The 21,390-nt window shown below is 42.1% G+C and overlaps 1 protein-coding gene and 1 non-coding gene across 2 annotated transcripts in view; one reads left to right on the forward strand and one right to left on the reverse strand.

Annotated features, from left to right (window-relative positions):
- The window catches only part of Rab8b (RAB8B, member RAS oncogene family), a 67,964-nt gene that overhangs the window by 31,437 nt on the left and 15,137 nt on the right, over positions 1-21,390 (forward strand). The window contains exons 2-3 of the mRNA XM_041679646.1: positions 19,435-19,495; positions 21,141-21,201. Coding sequence (XP_041535580.1) covers positions 19,435-19,495; positions 21,141-21,201 — 122 coding nt within the window. The remainder of the gene's footprint in view (positions 1-19,434; positions 19,496-21,140; positions 21,202-21,390) is intronic.
- On the reverse strand, positions 13,162-13,265 carry LOC121466255. The gene has a single exon (XR_005976739.1). It is a non-coding gene; the product is annotated as a U6 spliceosomal RNA (small nuclear RNA).

The following is a 21,390-nucleotide window of genomic DNA, read 5'->3' on the forward strand; positions in this document are numbered from 1 at the left end:
GGGCAAAGTCAGATGACACACATGTCTACTAATGGGTTTTCTGTATTGTGATAGTAGGTTTCTCCACTGATGCCATAAGCCAAACCAAGCCAAATTTAAAACTAAAAGAACAGGTATATTTGAGCAAAGCAACTCCCAGGTGGGTCCTCCAGCCTCACAGATGGGGGGGGGGCAGAGAAGTCACATGGCCAAACTAAAGCAGGGAGCTTATATACCTTGTAGGTGAGGGGTGATGACATGTCCTCCACAAGCTGGGTTTGTGCCTAAGTGTGGTCAAAAGCTAACCACTTTAGGTGGGATCTTGGGCTACTGGAAACTTCAGGGGAGGAGCTGCCACAGCCGCCAAGAATACACAACTGGGCTCTTTTGCACCGTTTCTTAGTTGGAGATTCTCTGAGACAGTGGGGTTTGGAGCAAGAGAAATGGGACTTTCTGGACCAAGAGGAGTGAGCTGGAGGTTTCAGCTGAACACTACATCATAGTAAAGGTTGACCATCTTCTGTGTGTCTCTGTCTTAAACCATCAGTGACACAAGGTACTGGGAGTGTTAGCTATTCATTCTCACAGCAGCCCAGCAATAGGGAGCTGCATCTTGTTACCGTGTACAGCTGCTTCCAGGGACCAAAAGGGGGGGGGGGGCATCATTCTGAATACAAGACAGGAAAAGACCAAAATTCAAAATACCACTTCTACTAAGCATACATTTCTATCACACTACTAATAGTCAGGGACCATCTGTTGAGAGGGTTTGGTACTGTCAATTTTTAGCATCCAGTGAACTTGGAATGTATCTCTCATGGGTGAAGACTACACTACTATGGCACCTCAGTCAAGGTACTTAACCTGTTGCTGCCTCAGGTTCTTTATTGCTGAAACAGGGGAAAGGATGGCCTTGAGAGGACACAGTAAATGTAGTCACATCTTTTATGTCACTGTGCTTATCAGATGAGGGATTTTTGAGTCAGGAGCTCAGTATTCTCTGTAGACTGACCTACTGTGAACCAAATCAATAGGTTTTTGTTGTTTTGTTTTTAATACTATGTCTCTTTTTTTTCTTCTTGAGAATTTTTGGGAGCAGGGTACCACTGTGTAGTCCATGCTAACCTCTGACTCACAGTCCTCTGACATCAGCCTCCTGAATGCTAGGGATTACAGGCATGCCTCATCATGCCTGGCTAATATTATCATTTTTATAATTATATTTGATAATTTTCAATTTTGTCTAGCCATCAAAACCCTTAGGATTTAGTGAGAATTTCAGACTTGACCCAAAATGTATTTGATTTGCCGGGCTGCTAAGAGGTAACATGAAGGGGATAGTATAATGAATACTATGTTGTCTTAAATTTTAAGTCAAATTTACTTATAAACAAGAAGAAAAGTTTTCCCTTGTTGTAGTTTCCATTTGTGATAGGCAGGTGACACTTGTTTATTCCCGCCTTTGGGGACACAATCATGCACTAGTTTGTAGAAACAGCATTAAACAGGCAGCTTGACATTTTAGGTTCATCATCTGTGTTAGTTCCTGCTTCTGAAGAGACCCAAGTGTGGAGCAGGCTTAGCACGTGATGACATTCTGGTGCTATCTGTAGGTCCTCAGAACCAACCACTCTTCTTTGAGTACGCAATGCCTGACTCAGTATCAAGCACCAGGAGGTGCCCCAGTCTCTGGAAAATGAAATCCTGGCATCAAAATCTTCCTGCCTGCAGCCTGTGAAGCAGCCTCAGAACATTTCCTGTTCTGCTACTGAAACTGGACTGCAAACTCTGAAAAGGGCCAAGCCTACCACTTCTCAGCTTTAGTCTCAGCCTTTAGCCTGGAGGCCAGGAAATGTACATTACTTATCCAATGTAGGTTAAATATCAAATTTTCAGAATGTAGTCCCATTCCCTACCACTGCTTTCTTCTGTCACCCTCAGAAATTCCTGAAAGGCATTGCTGTCCCAGTGGTAGTGATCTCTTCTATTTCCACATGGCCAGCAGCATTTTCCCTCGTGTTCTCATTCTCCTTGCAGGTCATTTGGGGCTAAAACCACACAGTCATTGTGCTGTTTCTCAACTTCTTTGCATCACTGTCATGTGCATTTCTAGACCTAATGACTGCACTGGGCCAAACTGGGAGCCACTAGAGATGGAAATTCTGCCCCAGGCTTGCCTGAGGACATCTTGAAATGACCACGTGTCTGAAATGGTCATGGGGAGTACATAGTTGTGTTTCATTTTCTGTGGTAGGCACTTAGGGTTACAGCCGGAACAGTTTGTATCAGTCACAAATGAGGAAAATGAGCTTAACATTGGGAATCAACCTTTTGATTACAGAAGTAACATTTTCAGATGATGTTTTTCTTTTTTGCTTTGAAACAACAAACAGAAGCCCTCAACTGTTTCTATTTGAAACATTCTGGGTTTCTTCCCAGACATGTAGAAATATAGAACTTTCCATCTCTGCACCCATGAATTTACTTTAAAATACTGTATGTGCCTATTTTTTGTTTTATTTTGTTCTTAGGTTTAACATCCTGTTGTTATGCGGGGTCTTATGAATAGAAAGATGAGCTAAAAATATAGAAAGTAAGCCAGGCGTGGTTGCAAATGACTATAATTCCAACACTCAGGAGACTGAGGTATGAGGATCATGAATTTGAATTCAAGACTGTCCAACCTCAACTTCTTGTCCCCATCTCAAAAAAAGGCAGAGTATTTACCAAAGTTACTTTTGCCCTTTGTATAGAAGTTAACTATGTCCTCAGCTGAGCAGTTTTTAAAGCCCAGTGAGCTCACTTTATCAAAGATTGCACTGTTGCCCTCTTCTGTTTTATAGCTGATTAGATTAATTGGATAAATTATAGTACAGCAAACTTGGAATTATCTGAGCTGATTAGAAATAGCGACAGAATGGACAAATGACATCTACATGGGATGCCTGCTTGCCGGGGTCTGTTTGTGTAGATATCACAGACATACAGTGTAAGTGGAAGTTGGTGTTTATCTTTTCTTTTGTTTTTACACATCCTCTTACAGGTGGCAGCAAATAAACGCAGTATAGGGGTAGGGAATGGGGAACAAATTTGGGCAGTTTGCTAGCTAGAGATTGTAGCCCCCCAGCTGGCATACTTCCTGGAAATAGCTACTACCCTCCTACTTCTCAGTGCTAGAGTAACTGCTTAAGGCGGACTGGCATGATCAATTCTGTTTCTTTCCTGTTTCACTTTCATTAGCTATGCTTCTGGCCAGCTCACTTTCCTGAGGAATCTTGATAATAACAAAAACACTAACAAAGAACTAACAATTCCCCATATAGCAATCTTCTTTTCACACAGAACAAATGAGCTAGTTTGGTGTGCCTCTTTATGCCCCCAGATAAACAACAGATGTTGAAATCATTGCAGGGGTGGCTACCTAGAGCTGCTCTAATCCAGAATTTGAAGTCTAGTCACACTGAGTGCTGTTTCAGTTACAGTGGATGAAATATTTTCCTTGAGGTTACTTAATACAAGAATAATGTAAGAGGAAGCACCAGTTTCAGCTCCTGATGTTGAGAATCCTGCCATGCAGACACATGTCCTGGTGTAAACTGCTCGACTGCAGTGCATGTTACTTTGCATAACTCCAGTTTTTACATAGCTGTAGACATAGTGAATTTTAAGTTTTGTTGCTTTTTTTTTTTTTTTTGGTTTTTCGAGACAGGGTTTCTCTGTGGTTTTGGAGCCTGTCCTGGAACTAGCTCTTGTAGACCAGGCTGGTCTCGAACTCACAGAGATCCACCTGCCTCTGCCTCCCGAGTGCTGGGATTAAAGGTGTGCACCACCACTGCCTGGCTAGTTTTGCTGCTTTTATAATGTTATAACAAATACTTAGAAAGTTTCTATGTAATCTTGATAATGTTCAAAGATTACTTTTAATATCTTCAAAGCATTGCTCCTTGGTGGATAAGGCACAAAGTCTTCAGTGACTGATGTGACAAGAAGAGGCGGGGGTAGGACAGACATACAAAGCCATTTTCAAGGAAGTTGTTCACCTCCAGCCATCTCTTCTGTGCCCATGACCTCAGGTTAGAGCTCTCCAAATGAGTCTTTTGTATTTCACATGTCTGTCAGTTGGGGCAACTAATTGCCTGGGGATGACATGTCTAAAAAGCATATATTTTGTAAATTGAAATGTGTACCTGAGGAAAGCAGGTGCTGATGGATGTTGGGTAATTGTTAACATTCATCTCCAGGATCTAGAAAGAGCTGTCAGTTTTGAAAGAATGAGAAAAGGCAACACAAATTGAATAATTTTCCTACCCAACACTGGGAATGAGTTGGTGGAAATACCTGTGCATTTAAACAATTTTATATTATGTATATTTAAAGTTTTTGTATAAAATATATGTTGAGCTTATTCTCTTGTCCTCATTTCTTCCTCCCCCTCCTGTCTCCTCCATCCCCCTCAATAGCTTTTCTTGTGCTTCCATGTCATATATACATACACGATTTTACAGATCTCTAAAGTCTAGGAGCCACAAAAGGGAGAAAGCGTAGGCTATCTGTCTTTGAGACTGCCTTAATTGACCTAATGTGATTATTTCCAGTTGCATCCATTTTCCTGTAAACAGCATAACTTTCTTTTTCTTCATGACAGAAGAAAAATTCCATTGTGTGAGTATCCCACACGCCCTTTGCCCTTCGCCCCACTGACTCAGGTTAATTACAGTAGTTTAGCTGTTGCAGGCACTATCCCAGTGAACACTGATGCCTGGGCAGGAGTGTGCATGGCCCCCATCTTAGCTACCAGAGGGCTAGAAAAGCCTTTATCTCAGTCCCTACTTTAAATCTGTTTTTATTTTTTAAAAGCTGAAAAATAATTTGAAATGTGTCTTTGGTCTTTTAAAAAAATGTATGGAGCGTGGTACTGAAGGTTCTCTGACCATGGCAGTGTCTGGTTGGCGTTGTAAGATGTCTCATGTGCATGCTGCAAAAGTTCTCTCCTCCTTTCCCGCTCTCCTCTTGTTTGCATACTGGAATCCTGCAGCAGAGAAATACGGAAATACAGATTAAACTCAAGATCTGCTGCAGCATGTGTCGACAACTCCCACATTTTATACTTTAAATATAGTTGTTCCACATTCTTTGTGTTCTTAAGGAGGTAAATGTCTGTATGAACAAAAGATACTAAAGAAAATGTGTGTGTTCATCTTCATCCCTGGGCCAGACCAGAATAAATCTCTAGGTTTGGAACTTAGATGAAAGAGCTTATATTTATGAAGCTAATTGCTGTTTAAAACTCTTTTTTTTTCTCGTCTGTTTTTTCTTTCTTTCTTTTTTTCTTTCTTTCTTTCTTTTTTTTTTTTGCTTTAAAGACTAAACCAGGGAAGAAATTTTTACAGAATCCTTCAGCACCTATAAAGTTACAAAAATTGATCTTAAGGTGGGAACTGACTACATACATAGACGGGCTTATTGGGTATGTGGAGGTTATAAAGTGTACTAATTACTTCTGCATGCATGTGACCAGATTATTGACAGCTTCAAAGATTTATTTTGGTGCACGGTTACATAGGATTTCAGTCTGTCATGGCAGCAAAGGCATGGCTGCTTTCCCGAACCTCTTGTACCTCACATTGTGGCCAAACATGGATCCCAAGTGAGTATGACTTTCCTAGTGAACTACCTCCACTAGCTGGGTCACACCAAAAGGCTCCACAGCCTTCAGGGTTCCACCCACAGCCCAGGACTGGGTGTTCAGAACATGAACTTTGGAGGTACAGTTCAGATTCAAAACATGATATTCACAGCTGTGAGCTTTAAATTATTGTATCAGAAGGGAATGTGCTTACAAATCAGAATGATGTAATCATTAGTAGTTTTCCATTTTTTATTAGAAAACTAGTGTTCTACTTGTGTCATTTCTGCTGATTTTGTTCTCTTCACAGTCACATACTCCATCGTTTGGTTTTAACATTGTTGGTTTCAGTGGCTTCTTGTACAGCATTGGAATGCCAGTGGACTTGATGGAGGAGGCTTTGCAAACTAGATTCAGAGCTGAGTTTTCTCTTGGGTTGATTTTACAACCTCTAGTTACTGTGTTTTTCCACAGAGAGGGTAGCTGGGAAGAAACTGTGGTCTTGCAGGAGCGAGTATGCCTTTAGAGTTCTCTTTCTGCCTCCAGTAATTTGGTACAGACCTTCCTCCTCTGCTCCCTTCCCCAATTTGTTGATTCATATTAACTGGGTGAGGTAAATTTCTAAGTTTTATATTTTGCACTATATAACCTAAAATTCTTCTAAACAAAGTGACTCAGAATTTTCCTAGAAAACAAATTATTGCTAAGGTTGTTTCAGCCCCATGGCATGGATAACACTCTTTATAGTTCCTATTTAAAGAACTGAGTCTGAGAGGGAGCAAGACTATCCTTTGTTTGCAGTTTTTGTACTGTCATATTGTGACTTAATTCTGTTATTTTAGTCTTTCCTATCCCCCCCCCCTTTTTTGAGTCAGGGTCTCAACTATGTAGCTTTGGCTGTTTTGGAACTTACTCTGTAGACCAGACTGGCCTCAAACCCAGAGATCTGCCTCTGTCTTCCAAGCACTGGGATTAAAAGTGTGTAGCACTACACCTGGCTTCTAGTCTTTCTTCTCAGCTTCTAAATGAATGGATAGAATGATAATTTTCAGTACATGGGCAGATCCAGGAGATTCAGTCCATGTCTTGATGCATATTTTTTTCAGCATCATTGGAATGTAGTTGTCATTTTTCCCAGAATTAACTCCAGTGATTTGGCAATCTGTTTTTTTTTCCCCATTGCAGTAATATGTAAAGTGAGGGATTTGCTGTTTGTTTTTAAGATTTTTTTTTCAGTGACTGTAGTTTTTCCTTAACCTCTAAGTGAACAAGCCCGACTGACTTGTTAAAAGTCCAGACAAGGCAGTTCCTGGCTTAGAGTCTGGTGACTCATATAGAGGTTTTCCTGTTGTAGAGGTGACTTTCTTGGCAACATGGATGGAGCAGAGGAGATGCAGCTAGTTTCGTTTTTGAGAAGTTTGGTTCTTGAGGTGATCATGAGTTAATTACGGGGAGAAAATGGAAATCTCAGAGCTTTCCGAACTTTGAGTTTTCAAGAAGAGTTCGCATATAAAATTCTTTGTGAACAGAGATTTGATTGAAGACAAAACATCTGTTCACAATCTTAAATTCCTCTCATGATAAATGTCAAACTCATTGTTACTTCTAGACTAACACTTGACACATTTCCTGTGTGTGTATAAGTACCTGTGAGCATATGCATGTGTGTGTGAGATACATGTATGTGTGCAGGTAAAAGATTTCAAAAGCCCATGCCGTTCCCAGCTAGCTCTCTCTGTCTTGTACGTGTGGATCAGGATTAAGCTCTGAGCTGCTGCTCCAGGTTCATGCATGCCTGCTCCCCCCATCTCCCCGCCATGCTATCCTCCATGTTGATCATTTCCATACCCTCTGAACTGTGAGCCCCCAGTAAACTCGATTCTCTCAGTTGCCTGGGTCATAGTGTTTCTTCACAGCAGCAGGAAAGGAACTAAGACAAGTTGGTACTAGGGAGTGGAGTCTTGCCTTGAGTGTACCACTTCCTTTGTTTCATTTACCATCAGGCCTTTCTTTAAACTTTTCATACCTTTGAGCATAAGACTTGGTTACAACATTAAATTTCCTGATGTACTTTTTCTTCTCAAAGTGTAAATTTTTATTTCTTTTTGCCCTACTTGTTCTTTTCCTTTAGATCTGCGTAACTACATAATGGAGTCAATATCAGCCTGTCTTGAAACCACCTCTGCCAACAAAGTTAGTACAAACTCTTTATGTTAGCCTCAGGCAGGTCCTTAGGACAGGGGCAGAAAGCAACCACAGTCTTTGTGAGAATATCACAAGAATTGTCTCTAGTCTGATTGCTAACATTGTTCTCTGAAGCCTCTTGAGCCAGGTTTCTATATTCTACTTGGTTCTCAGCTCTACGGTTAGAAAGCTCCAACTGGGATGGCCTCTTAACCCCACTTACAGCGTACAATTGCTTTTCTAGTCTTCCACATTCCTCCAAAAACCCCAGATGGTCAGCTTGTCACAGCAACACTAAGACAGAAGCACATGCACATAAGTTGTTAAAGTACACGCAAGGGTTCAGGACACAGTTCACTGGCACAGTACTTGTTTAGTATTTCCAAGGCTCAGAATTCTCTCCCAGGCAGCACCAAAGAAATTAATCTGTGCTTCACCGTAGGGCTTTTATTCTGTCATGTATGTTGTAGCCTAAAGAAAAATTGAGGATTCTTCCCCAGGTTGTAGAACTAACTCCTGATTTCTCATCTCTTGTTAGTTCAATCAGATCTAATGGGTACAGCTGTCTTATTTAATTGAGATATAAGTAGAAAATTCTAAAATAGTGCAAAGCAATGCAGCTTTTTAAAGCAGGAAGTGGTGATTTGTGTCAGGGTTAATTTCTACCACAGATGGACTTAGCTTGCCACTTCCTATTCATAGAGTAGAAGACCTGAAGAACCATGAAAGGTTCCACTGCATTTGTTAGTATGTCAGCAGTCCTTTTTTCTTGTTTTTTTGAGACAAGGTTGTCCTGTAGCTTTTGGTTCCTGTCCTGGAACTAGCTCTGTAGACCAGGCTGGCCTCAAACTCAGAGATCCGCCTGCCTCTGCCTCCCAAGTGCTGGGATTAAAGGCATGTGCCACCACTGCCCAGCTGTCAGAAGTCTTGTAAATAGTAAGTTGTGTTATGAGCCCTTGCTAGTTCACCTTAACAGTTCTCTTTGCATCGACTTAACTGAGCTAACAAATACGCATAGCTTTCAGTGGCTATCTAAAGTCTCATCTAAATGTTTGCCTCCTAAATATTAGACTAAAATTTTCAAGCTGGAAGGCTCTGACTATATGGTGACAATAGATTTAAAACTAACAGAATGTTTATTTATAAGAGAATAATGTCTTAACCCTCCCTTTTAAAATCTAAGTAGCATTCTTAATTATAATTCTACTTTTATACATTTTCTCCAAGTTTTTTTTCTTTGTAAAAAATATTTAAAGTAAGTCTGTGACTCATTTTTTCCAATTTCACTAGATAGAGATTTTAAATAATCACCTAGAAGCCAGCTCAAATTTCATTATTCTCTGTGTTCAGAAGTACACACAAGCCTAGGCAAAATGTGGCTGGCAGAGAGTTTCGAAACTGGCCTGAGCAGCCTGTGCTGCGTCTGAATTGCTAATAGTAAAAATCTTTGTGGCCCCACCACTTAGGAGGCTGGCTTGGAAGATCCTGAGCTTGAGACCAGCCTAGGCTAAATAGCAAGGCTCTTGACTCATAAACCAAAAACAGGGGGCCTGGAGAGATGGTTCCTCAGTAAAGAGCACTTGCTGCTATTCCAGAGAACCTGTATTTGATTCCCAGCACTCATATGATAGCTCACAACCACCTGGAACTACAATTTCGGGGGATCTGACTGACCTCTGAGTGTACCAATTTATGTAAAATAAAAAAATCAACCTTTGTAATTAAGAGAGTATATATAGGTTTCTCTGAAGTAGATTTCAATATTTGGGAAGCTCTCCACTGAAATAGCTCAGAAATGTAAATCGACAAACCATATAACACATGCAGACAACTTGGGGTTCCAGCTGTTTTCAATTGTGCTTTTAAATAGAAGTAAATCTTTTTCTTTCCACTTGTAAAAACATGATGTTAAATTTCTGCCTCTTAAAGTGCATCAAAGGGAATGGACAATCGATGTAGAAAAATGTTCAGTGCTTTGAGTAAACGTAGTCTTGGAATTGTGCTTTGCTATCATTTATTGAAAGGCTGAGTGATCCAGATAATGTACCTTCCCACCATGGTTCTAGTGCCTGCAGCCAAAAGATCAGAACCTAAGACAAAGCCTAATGTAACAACAGCAAGCCCTTAAACTTCAGTAGGACAGGTAGGGAAAATTCAGTTGAAGACCTCTCGGTTTTTAATGATTTTAATTTTAATGATTCAGGCAGCAGGCCTCTCCCGTACCCTCGCCCCCCTGATAAAAGTTCCAGGAGTCTCCAGAACAGAGAAGTTGAATGTAGTTATGAACTGTAGCACCCACAGCACAGAGTACATCAAGTCACAGCTCATGCTGAAGGTCAGGAGGGCTGGCCTGCTGCCCCACATAGAGAGTTCCCAAGGCCAGCCTAAAAGCAGTCTTTCCCACACTCAGCCAGTGGTATCCTTTTGCCCCGCCACTAACCCAGGGCAGCCTCTCCTTTCTTGGGGGAGGTGCTTAGTATATTCACATCTGTCAACTAGTTCAACTTCAGCGTGAAATGGTTGGGAGTAGTCTATCTGCTCCTTCTCCGCGTTAAACTCTTTCTAAATTGCAGGATGAAAGGTGGCCCATTCTGTGAAGTCTGTCTACTATGGGTTGGGCTGTGCTCTGTGTTCCCTCCCCAGTCTTGGTGAAACTCATCTTTCCAGCTGCCTCCAGCTGCCTCACTGGTTTCTGAGAATTGTATTATAAGCAGAACTGTGAATGGGCACACACTCCACATCACACCTCTCTAGTTCCTTGAAGCCCCGAGTCCTTGGGTATCCCATAAAATGCTTTCTTCTCAGAGATGTTAGCAGAGCCATGGGGGAAGAAATGGGGGTCTTCTTCCTTCTCTTATTGAATGGAAAATCAGGACTCCTTTATCTGATCCAGTCTCACACACACACACAGAGTACCTACCAACATGGTAACATTATAGGGCTCACAGGCCCTCTATATTGAACAAGGCTGGAAGGGCCTGCTTTGTCTGCGGCTAGATCTTCTTAAATCCCTTTCATTATTAAAACTTGGATGGCTTTCCTATGTATTGTGAATGGATGTCTGCCTTCTTTTTTGTTTTCCAAGCAACCAATATTTGCTTTACATTTTTATTTTTTACCTTTTATGTATATGTATTTTGGGGGCTCAGAGGTCAATGTCAGGTGTTTTCTTCTGTGACTTTTAACATTATTTTTTCGAGACAGATGTCTCCACAAACCTGGAGCTTGTTTTGATTAGGCTGGTTGACCTGTAAGGGCCACGCCCACCCTGGAGTATCACTACCCTACAGTGCTGGGGTTGTGGATACAGAGTGCCTCACACGATGTTTTGTTTTAGTATTTTTAGCATGGGCTCAAGGTCCTCATGCTTGATCACCCCACTGAGGCATCATCCAACCATAATATTTGTTTTCAAAAAGCATTTTTGTTTGTAACTGCCTGTAACTGCAGTTCCAGGAGATCTGACTTCCTCTTGTAGCCTCTGAAGATACCCACACACATATGCACACATGTCCACACACATGTGCTCATACTTTCACAGGCAACACACATGTATACACATGTAAAAGAAGTTTTAAAGTCTTACGTGTACATGAAAATACTGCTTGTTTAGGTGGAAGCTCTACCACCATCCATATATACCCAGAAAGGTTGGGACGTTGGGGATCTCCAGCTAGGGGCAGTCCATGCTCTGGTCTCACTCTTCCCATTCCAAATCCTGTCCCTGAGAAAGCCTGCCAAAAATCAGCCCCCCTCCCTGGGGCTGCTCAAGACCATGCCTACAGGCTATATAAGACCTGGTAGCCACTACCCTGCCTTCCCAAGGGTCACCCAGGCGTTGCTTTGATCTGTTCATTTAACCTGGATTTATCAGTTAGGTTTGATTTGGCTTATTTCATCTATGGCAGAGGAACCCAGCAACTGGGGATCCAGTACCTATCATTGCTAATATAAAACACTCATATCCACGTACCCATTGCTTGATTTTAAAAGTAATGAAATTATAGTGCTGGAAAAATGGCTCAACAGTTAAGAGCACATACTGCTCTGCTCATTTAGAGTATCTGAAGTCAATTCCCAGCACCCATATCATGTAGTTCACACACGGTCTAACCTCAGCTCAGGGGACTCCAACATCTCTGGCCTTCATAAGAACCTGCCCTCATGTGCGCACCCACACATGTGCATACACACAATTTAAAAATAAATCTTTTTAAAAATTAGTTAATATAGCAATCAATCCCCATGTAAATCCTCAATTTAATCCTCCCTTAATTTCTTTCCAGAAATAATAATTATTTTACTATGTATTATTTTATTTAATTTGTTACCAACTATTTTCATGCATATTTTAAGCTTTTTAAAAAATTTTATATGTGTGGTATTTTGCCAGCACAAATATCTGTGCGTCTCTTGTGTGCAATGTCTATGGGGCCAGAAGAGGGAGTTGGATTTCCCTGAATCTAATGTTATAGACAGTTGTTAGCTGCCGTATGAATGCTGGGAATTGAACCCCCGGTCCTCTAGAAAAGCAGCTGTTGCTCTTAACTGCTGAACCATCTCTCCAGCCCGGTGTTTTATGCTTTAATTATCAATTGATGTAAGTGTAATTGTACTACTTTACAGATGGATGTCTGTGCTAATGAAACAGACTTTATTTTTAGCAGTTTTAAATATTTCCAGTAATAATTTGACTATATTTCTGCAACTTGTTTTTTTCCCAGTTAATGCTATGTTTTGTTAGATTCCACCGTGTTGATAGATGTGGCATTGTTAGTGCCTCAGAGTATTCGCTCTTCGAATACCAAGAGTGTGTTCTTGGTATTCCTCTCCTGGTGGTGGACATCGCGGTGTTGCCAGTATTTTCCCACGGCCTTTAAAGAACAGGCGTCACAACAAGACCTGGACATTCTTGTTCATGTCTCTTGGGGCAGTCGTGATCTTAAAATAACAAAATTTAATTTTTTATTTGCAAATAGGATTTTTTATTCATATTATCTTGTTTTCCTCCATCCTTAGATGACAGCATGTTTGTAATCTGAGAAGAAGACCATAGTTTATTGGTATAGTGTATCAGCTAACCTTATGTGAACATCAGTGAGGTGGCTCAGTGGGAAATGTCTGTGGTGTGCAAGGCTGGCAACCTAACCTTGATCACCAGGTAAAGATAGACAAAAATAGATCTCACAAAGTTGTCTTCCAGTCTCCACATATCTGTTATGGCCTGAAAAACCCATGGTCACATTACACACACAATAGAAATGTGTTTGGTTTTTTTTTTTTTTAATAAATCTCATTTCCATTACATTACCTGGCATCTCTAATAATTCCCTTACAAGGCAGTACTTTAAGATGAAGTGCCAAGTGGATAAAAAAATATGGACCGCTTCACAAATTTGCATGGGATCCTTGTGCAGGGGCCATGCTAATCTCTGTGTTGTTCCAGTTTTAGTGTATGTGCTGCCGAAATGAGCACACAGATTTTTTTTTTTTTAAATTTATTTATTTATTAAGGATTTCTGCCTCGTCCCCACAACCGCTTCCCATTTCCCTCCCCCTCCCCCGATCAATTCCCCCTCCCTCATCTGCTCGAAGAGCAATCAGGGTTCCCTGACCTGTGGGAAGCCCAAGGACTGCCCACCTCTATCCAGGTCTCGTAAGGTGAGCATCCAACCTGCCTAGGCTCCCACAAAGCCAGTACGTGCAGTAGGATCAAAAACCCACTGCAATTGTTCTTGAATTCTCAGTATTCCTCATTGTCCGCTATGTTCAGCTAGTCCGGATTTATCCCATGTTTTTTCAGGCCTAGGCCAGCTGGCCATGGTGAGATCCCAATAGAACATCCCCATTGTCTTAGTGTGTGGGTGCACCCCTCGTGGTCCTGAGTTCCTTGCTCGTGCTCCGTCTCCTTCTGCTCCTGATTTGGACCTTGAGATTTCTGTCCGGGAGCACACAGATTTTTAATTCATCATTTGTATTGGGTTTTATGGCTAATTAAATTCTTGGATCTATTTTCTTAGCCATAAAAGCAAACCTGTGCTATTAATCTCCTAGGTTCTTCCCAGACATGTGATTCTTGGTCCTATCCCCTCTTCTGCCTCCGTATAGTGGATAACATGATCAATTATAAGCAGCCATTTAGCGTAAGAATCAATTCAGAAAAAACTGTCAAAATGAAAATGGCCTGAATCCCTTGGGAATATTTTCTTACAGTATGTTTCCTGTGTTATTTGAATAGATAAATTTTAATGGGAAAAGTAAGTCTGTTTTAAAATCATGGAAAAAAATCCCATTGGGTTTACTCAACTCTGGTCTCCCGAGGTAGATGTTGGTTTAGGTTGCCAGCTGAGTGGGTCACACTCACATAGTCTGTGTTCGTGGAGTGGTCATGAGTCAGGTTGACAGAGAGCTGTTGTTTTGAACACAAATTATTGTATTATTTGCTGCCAAAAACTGATGCTCTTTAAAGTCTATTGAATCAGGAAATATAGTGCTTCAGAAAGCTGTGTTTCTAGAGATGCAGTTGTTCTCTTCGATTTTATTCTTTTAAGTTTTTATATTTTATCTGTGTGTGAAGGTGTTTTGCCTGGATGTGTGTTCACACACCTCACAGAGGCCTGCACTGTGGTCATTGGTGCTGGCTTTGTGACAGTTCCTCCTGCGTTCAGCTTCTAGTCATTTGGGGAATGGGGACTAGCCAGGAGGGCTGGAGGACTGTCCTGGGGAACGGGGACGAGCCAGGAGGGCTGGAGGACTGTCCTGGGGAACGGGGACGAGCCAGGAGAGCTGGGCTGGAGGACTGTCCTGGGGAACGGGGACAAGCCAGGAGGGCTGGGCTGGAGGACTGTCCTGGCTGGAACCATCAGAGTTTAGCAGAGGATGTGTCAGATTCCTGGATTGCTCACCATCTTGCCTTTTTATTTTCTGGTTGGTGATTAAACACTAAGTGAAGTTACCATCAGAAAACTACAACAGTTAATCAGTAAATGGAGGAATGTTCGTGACAGGGAATGGTGACCCAGGTTATTGTTTGCCCATTTCACATGGATGCAAATATGAAATTTCATTAATGAAATATATTTGAATATTGCAAAAATATATGATTCATACCAAACAAGCTTTCCAGTCTTTGAGTTAAGATGGGCCTTAACCTAAATCTTGGATGAATTTAGATTAGTTTAATCTTGGTAAGTCCCATGGCACTGATTACTGCACATATTTGGCCTTAGCCCACCAGAATATGATGTTCCTATGACAAGCCCTTAAAAAATGAGACACCAGGGACTGGGGAGGTAGCTTAGATGGAAAGTTCCAAGCACAAAGACCTGAGTTCAATCCTATGGGGTTTTTTTTGTTTGTTTTTTAAAAAAAGTTGTGTGTTGAAATCCCAATGCTCAGAAACTTCGGATCTCCCTGGCCAGCCAGCCTCACCTTTCGTCACAAGTTCCAGTCAAATAAGAGAATAAGAGACCTGGTCTAAAAAAACAAAAACGAAAAAAAAAAAAAAGAAAGAAAGAAAGAAAGAAAGAAAAGAAAAAGCAAGGTGGCGAGGAGAGTATGGTGAGATGGTTAAAGCCCTGTAAAGCCTGTCACCCTGAGTTCAGCCTCTGTACTCACTCGGTGGACAAAGACCAGATCCCCACAAGCTGTTTTCAGGCCCCCACGCAACACGCCCTCTCTCCGATAAATAGACACATGGAATGTATTCCTTCCTTCCTAGTTTTTTTTGTTTTGGTTTTTTGATAATTGAGGATACAGAAGTCCAGAATAGTTAAGCCTCCTGTCTAGGTCTTTCAGTTCAGTTCTTATCAGTACTATTAATACCCTCCATTTTTAGTGAAAGGTTCTGATTGCTTTTCCAAGTTAGCTAATCCACTATAATACGCTGCAGCTGAACCAATGCCAAATACCGTCATTCACAAGGAAGTTGTTCTCTGACCTCCACGCTCAGCTGTAGTGCACAGTAGAGCTCTTTCTCACACATATGCTAATAATAAGGGAAGAAAGAAAACCACTCTTTAAACAAATTACATTTAATGACATTTTATGAGCCCAGAATGATTCATGAATCAGGTAGGTTCAATGATACTCTAGGGCTGGTCTGCTACATGGCTGGATAACAGTTACAGAAAAGGGACGTGAGGTACAGAGATAGCTCATTTGTGGTGATATTTTATTTGTATTTAATAAATAAAGCTGGCCTGCAGATCAGAATGCAACACTAAGCCCCTAGAGACCAGGGAGTGGTGGTACACACCTTTAATCCCAGGATTTGGGAGATTGAGACTGTAACCGAGGAGTAGGGATCTCTGAGTTCAAGGCCACCCTAGGCTACCCGCTGGCAGTCCAGAAACGGGTCCAGGTGGTGGTGGCTCACACCTTTAATCCCAGCTCTAGGGAGGTGGAGACAGGAGCGATCTGGCTGGGCAGAGAGAGGAATATAAAGGGAAAGAAACAGGAACTGACTGGTGTGTGGACTCTGAAGATTTATGGAGACAGGATCTCACCCTATCGGTCTGATAGGTAGATTTGGTAGAGGTAAAAGGTCTCTCTAGTGGTTGACTGCTTTGCTTTTCTGATCTTCAGTCTAGCTTTATTTATTAAAATATCACTACACCCGTTGACTAAACCTTGACATTTGCCTTATTTTGAGCCTCGTTTCACTAAAGCTTGGCTGATGGGATTAACCGAGGCCATTATTCCTTATAAAGCAAATCGAATAATCTTAGTACTGAGTTGAGTTGTGTTTCCCCCCATCTATTAGAGAGAGCATCTGAGAATGAAGCCAAATTTGGTTTGAGTTAATGTGGCAAAAACCACACTTCACAAATCCACTGCCTTGCCATTTGGAAGCATGCAGCTTAGTGATGGGTACTGTCTTCCTGACTGTGAGGTCCACTGCAGAACTTCTTACCTTCTAGTCCCCTTTGCCCCTCCTGCTGGCTTTATTTCTCTGATCTGGAAAGGCATGAGTATCGTTTTTTAAATGTTAATTTCTGGGCTGGAGAGGTGCCTCACCAGTTAGGTGTACTTACTGTTCCAGAAGACCTAGGCTGTTGTTTTTGTTTTGTTTTGAGATATGGCTCTGGAACGCACTCTGTAGACCAGGCTGGCTTCAAACTCAGAGATCCACCTGCTTCTGCCTTCTGAATGCTGGAATGAAAGGTGTCTGCCACCAGGTTCAAGTCCCTGTATCCATATAAGGTGACTCATAACCACCTGTAACTCCAGCTCCAGGGAATCAGCACCTCTGACCTCTGCACACACATGCAACCACACATATACACATAATTAAAAATAGTTAAGGGCCGGGCGGTGGTGGCGCACGCCTTTAATCCCAGCACTCGGGAGTTAGAGGCAGGCGGATCTCTGTGAGTTCGAGACCAGCCTGGTCTACAAGAGCTAGTTCCAGGACAGGCTCCAAAACCACAGAGAAACCCTGTCTCGGAAAAACCAAAAAAAAAAAAAAATAGTTAAAAACATTTTAATGTTAATTTCAAGAATGATTTATTGAATGCCTACTGAGTGTTAGGCGTTGTTCTTTAGTGGGGCCAAAAAAGGGAAGGGTAGGTTTTTGGTTTTAGTTTATTTTATACTCGAGGTTTGTGTGTATCTGTGGTGGGGGAGGGGTGCACTGGGCACACACCTGCCATTGCCATGTGTGGAGGTCAAAGAACAACTGAAAGGAATTAGTTCTCTCTACTTGAGATTCAACACTGAACTCAGGTTGAAAAGTGCTGTTGCCCATTAGCCCCCTTGCCTGTGCAAAAGAGTATTTCTACAGGGTCATTGTGACACTGGATTTGGGGATATTTTAAAAAATCGGCTCACAATAAAAACTAGTGTCTCCATCTGAAACAAGTGAGGGTAGACATAGGTGCTGTGGGATGCTAGCACTGGTAGTCATGCTTCTGTTACCAGCTACTCCTGCAGTACTAACTACTGTAGAAGAAATGGGAGCCGTGCAACCCGGGAACACTGGGATCAGATTGTATTTGCTCAGTCCAGGGCCATTAGTGAGAGAAAAGAATGATTAAGAGGCTAGTTTGATAACTCAGTTGGGGTGTCATTTTTGTCTGTTTCTACATCCAGAAGCTACAAAGGCTCCCCCATGGAAAAGTACCACACAGAGAAGAGGGTGAAATCCTGTTGGTTTATGCATATGCATTACTGAGAGCTGGAACTGGGAAGCAGTCTTTTTGGGTGCTTTCCACCTCCCTGTGAAGAAGTATTATACATGGCTGTGTAATACCCCTGCACATTCCAAATGCTGCAGTTACTGTTCAAGACCATTTATAGGACACACAGTTTATATGTGTTGTTGAAAACTACTGGAGACTGAGTTCAGTGTTTTAAAAGGTGAAAGAATGGGGGAAACAACTAAATACAGCTGAGAGGCCAGATGAGGGGGTTTAGCAAATTGCTGCCCAGCTGTATTCATCTCTCATCCCCACAGAAGCCCTTATTCCTGAGGTTGGAGCATAGCTCAATTGGGAGAGTGCTTGCTTACCTAGCTTGTAGAAAGGCCTAAGTTCCCCAGCACTGCGTAAGCAAGCCAGGGCGGTGGAGCGGTGTGCACAAGTGTGCCGTTCCACCACTTGGAAGGTAGAGAAGCAGCAAGATAATTCAGGGTCATCCTCAGCTACATAGTGATTTGAGGCCAGCCCGAGCTAATGAGACCCTATATCTCAAAAAAAAAAAAAAAAAAAAAAAAAAAAAGTTCCTGATAAATGTTAAAGCATGCTGGTAAGACAAGGGTTTTGTACTTCTTTGTAGTAGAAGTCCTAAGGAAGTTTTCCAGTTTTGAGCTGTCATGATTTGGGGATAGGTGAGGACATGGTGAACGTTTGAAGTGCCAGAGTCCCAAAAGCCTTTCCTGTGTCACCCTTCAGGCCTGTAAAGCTTAGGTCTCAGGTTCACATTACACTGGGAGCTTTGAGAATTGCTTGCGACAGACTCAATGGGTGTCAGCAGTTTGGGAGGAGGCAGGCCTCGTCAAGTGAGCTCTTTGTTGTCCTCGTCGTCATTGTTCTCTCTGGAATTCTGAAGTGTGGCCAGGGCTGAAAACCACGATGGCTGTTTCAGTTCTAGGCAGTAATCTGTTAGGACATTTGTTAAGTAAGATGTATATGAAATCCCTCCTAATTGTATGAAATAGAATAAGCTTTCCCTCCCTTGCCATGAAATAGGCAGAATCTCATTTTATTTTTTCTTAAGTTTGCAGGTTCTGACTAAGCAAGTGAAGAGAGGGAAAGAAAATTGTTTTAAAGAGGCTCCATGGCCTTCTGTAGGGAAAGGTTGGGGCATGTGGACCGAAAGCATTGTGTATATATATTTCGGAAAGGAGAAAATATGTTCTCAGTCCTTCTGAGTTATGTAACTTTGCAGGATGTAGTCCATTTGTGCCCAGATCATGAGGCCTGTAGTGTGCATTTCACATGTGTGGGAACGCTCTGCAGAGGGATCAGCATTCCTTTCTCCAGGCTGCATTCAGAGGAAACATGCCACTCACACCCTCTGTGTGCTCACATTTTCCAGTGCGTTGGAGAGCTTTTTTTTTCTTCAATAGAAATCTTTGTTCCCTCCCTAATAAGACTTGGATTGAATCTGAGGAACTTAGCATATCCTTCTTTGTTTTCTGGCAGGGATTGATTTTAAAATCAGAACGATAGAACTCGATGGAAAGAAAATTAAGCTTCAGATATGGTAAGTAAAAAAAAAAATGAAGACACATGGAGTTTCTATTTGAATCGGGACCTGAAAATGGGGTTAAAATGTGATTCAGGGTATTAGAGACATGGAGCAATCCTTCAGACTGTTCTTTTCTAAAAACCAAGGGGAATAAGCGCTGCACATCCCTGTGTGGCAGGGTGGGGAGGTGAGGAGCAGAACTGATCCAGAAGAGGTCCAGAGCCCATCCTTCCAAATCTCTATGCGAGAAGAAACAAATTCTCAAAAACATAAAATAGTTCTTCATTGGAGTTGCCACTGTGACTTAGATGCAGCAAAATGGCTAAGTGTCACAGACCATGGACTTCTTCTAGCCACAGTATTTTAAATTAAGGCCTTCTTTCCATCACTAAGATAGAATACTTGCTGGACAGTGGTGGTGCACACCTTTAATCCCAGCACTCAAGAGGCAGTGGCAGGTGAATCTCTGATTCAAGGCCAGCCTAGTCTACAAAGTGAGTCCCAGGACAGCCAGGGCTACACAGAGAAACTCTGTCTTGAAAGGAAAAAAAAAGGAGAGAGAGAGAGAGAGAGAGAGAGAGAGAGAGAGAGAGCATACTCAAGACACAGGATTTATAAAGAAAAGATGGTTTGCTTTGGTCCAGTTAGTCTTGGGTTTGGTGGAACCATTGGTTTGGATCTCTGATGAGGTGCTGGGTAGCAATGTCAGGGAATGAATGCGTGGCAGAGCACACTTTGTAGGCTAGGAAGGAAGGAAGGAAGGGCCCAGGATCCTACAGTTCACTTGAAGAACGTGCTTCCTGTGACATAAGGACTTCCCACTAAGCCCAGTCAAGATTCCACCACCTCCCAGTATCACCACTCCAAAGACTAAGCCTTGAAGATGTGGCCATTGGGGGAAGCTTCTCCAAACCATTGTGTCTTCCCAGGCCCTGCTTTTTCTCACCTGTAAATGAGTTACACTGATAAAGAGTAGAGGTCTTCAGTAGCCCTGGTATTTTATAATTTATTAAGTAGAGCCTATTTAACTGAAAAAGCAAGGAAGAAAACAAATAATGCCTTGCCTTGATTCAGGCTACTGTGGATTTAAAAAAACAAATTAAAAATTTGAGATGTTTATGGTTAGTCTTTGGGAACTTGGAGAATGATGTTAGACTCCAGGTTCCTGTGTAGTTAACTGCAGGCTCTGTTCTGGAGGAGCCATGCTTTGTTCTGCTCTGCTGAGCAGGATGTACACATTTGTAAGTCCGGTTCAGCAGTTTGCTTTGTACAGAAATCACAATGCAGTCAAGAAAGCAAAATGCCTTAATCATGTAGCACTTAGAGAAAGGACTGCCGCTGCCTCCAGGAGCCCAAGAGTTTAGAGCTATTCTCTGTTTCCTCCCACATGCCAGTTCCTAGCGGACCTATGTATTTGGTTTCCTGTTGCTGCTTTTACCATCAAGTCCTGGTTCTCATCCAAGTCATTGTGAGATCTGACAGACTTCTGTGGCCACCGCTGCCTCTGTCTCTCAAAGCACAGTGTGCTGTCTGTGTCTCAGGCTCCTTTTCCCAGCCACACTGCACTGGGAGCAGATCAGGATTCTATCTCGTGTAACTTGGAGTCCTCACCTGTGGTAACTTTTTAAATCACTCTTTCCTTTTTTGTTTCAAATTTTAGGGACACAGCAGGCCAGGAAAGATTCCGAACAATTACAACAGCATACTATAGAGGAGCCATGGTGAGTGGGTTTGGGGGTTTTTATGGCATCAGGCAAAAATAAAATAGGGGTATTCATCGCCTATATATAGTTATGAAGCTAGAGTCTACAACTACCTTCTTCAGCAAGGCAAGCTTGGTCCTGGAAACCTGACTGGAGCAAACAGGGAATGAGGACAGGACAGACAGACAGAAAAGCTGGGCTTGGGTG

Source organism: Microtus oregoni, unplaced genomic scaffold, assembly GCF_018167655.1.
Source record: "Microtus oregoni isolate MIOR12 unplaced genomic scaffold, Mior012 000032F_ref0000030, whole genome shotgun sequence".
NCBI lineage: Eukaryota > Metazoa > Chordata > Mammalia > Rodentia > Cricetidae > Microtus > Microtus oregoni.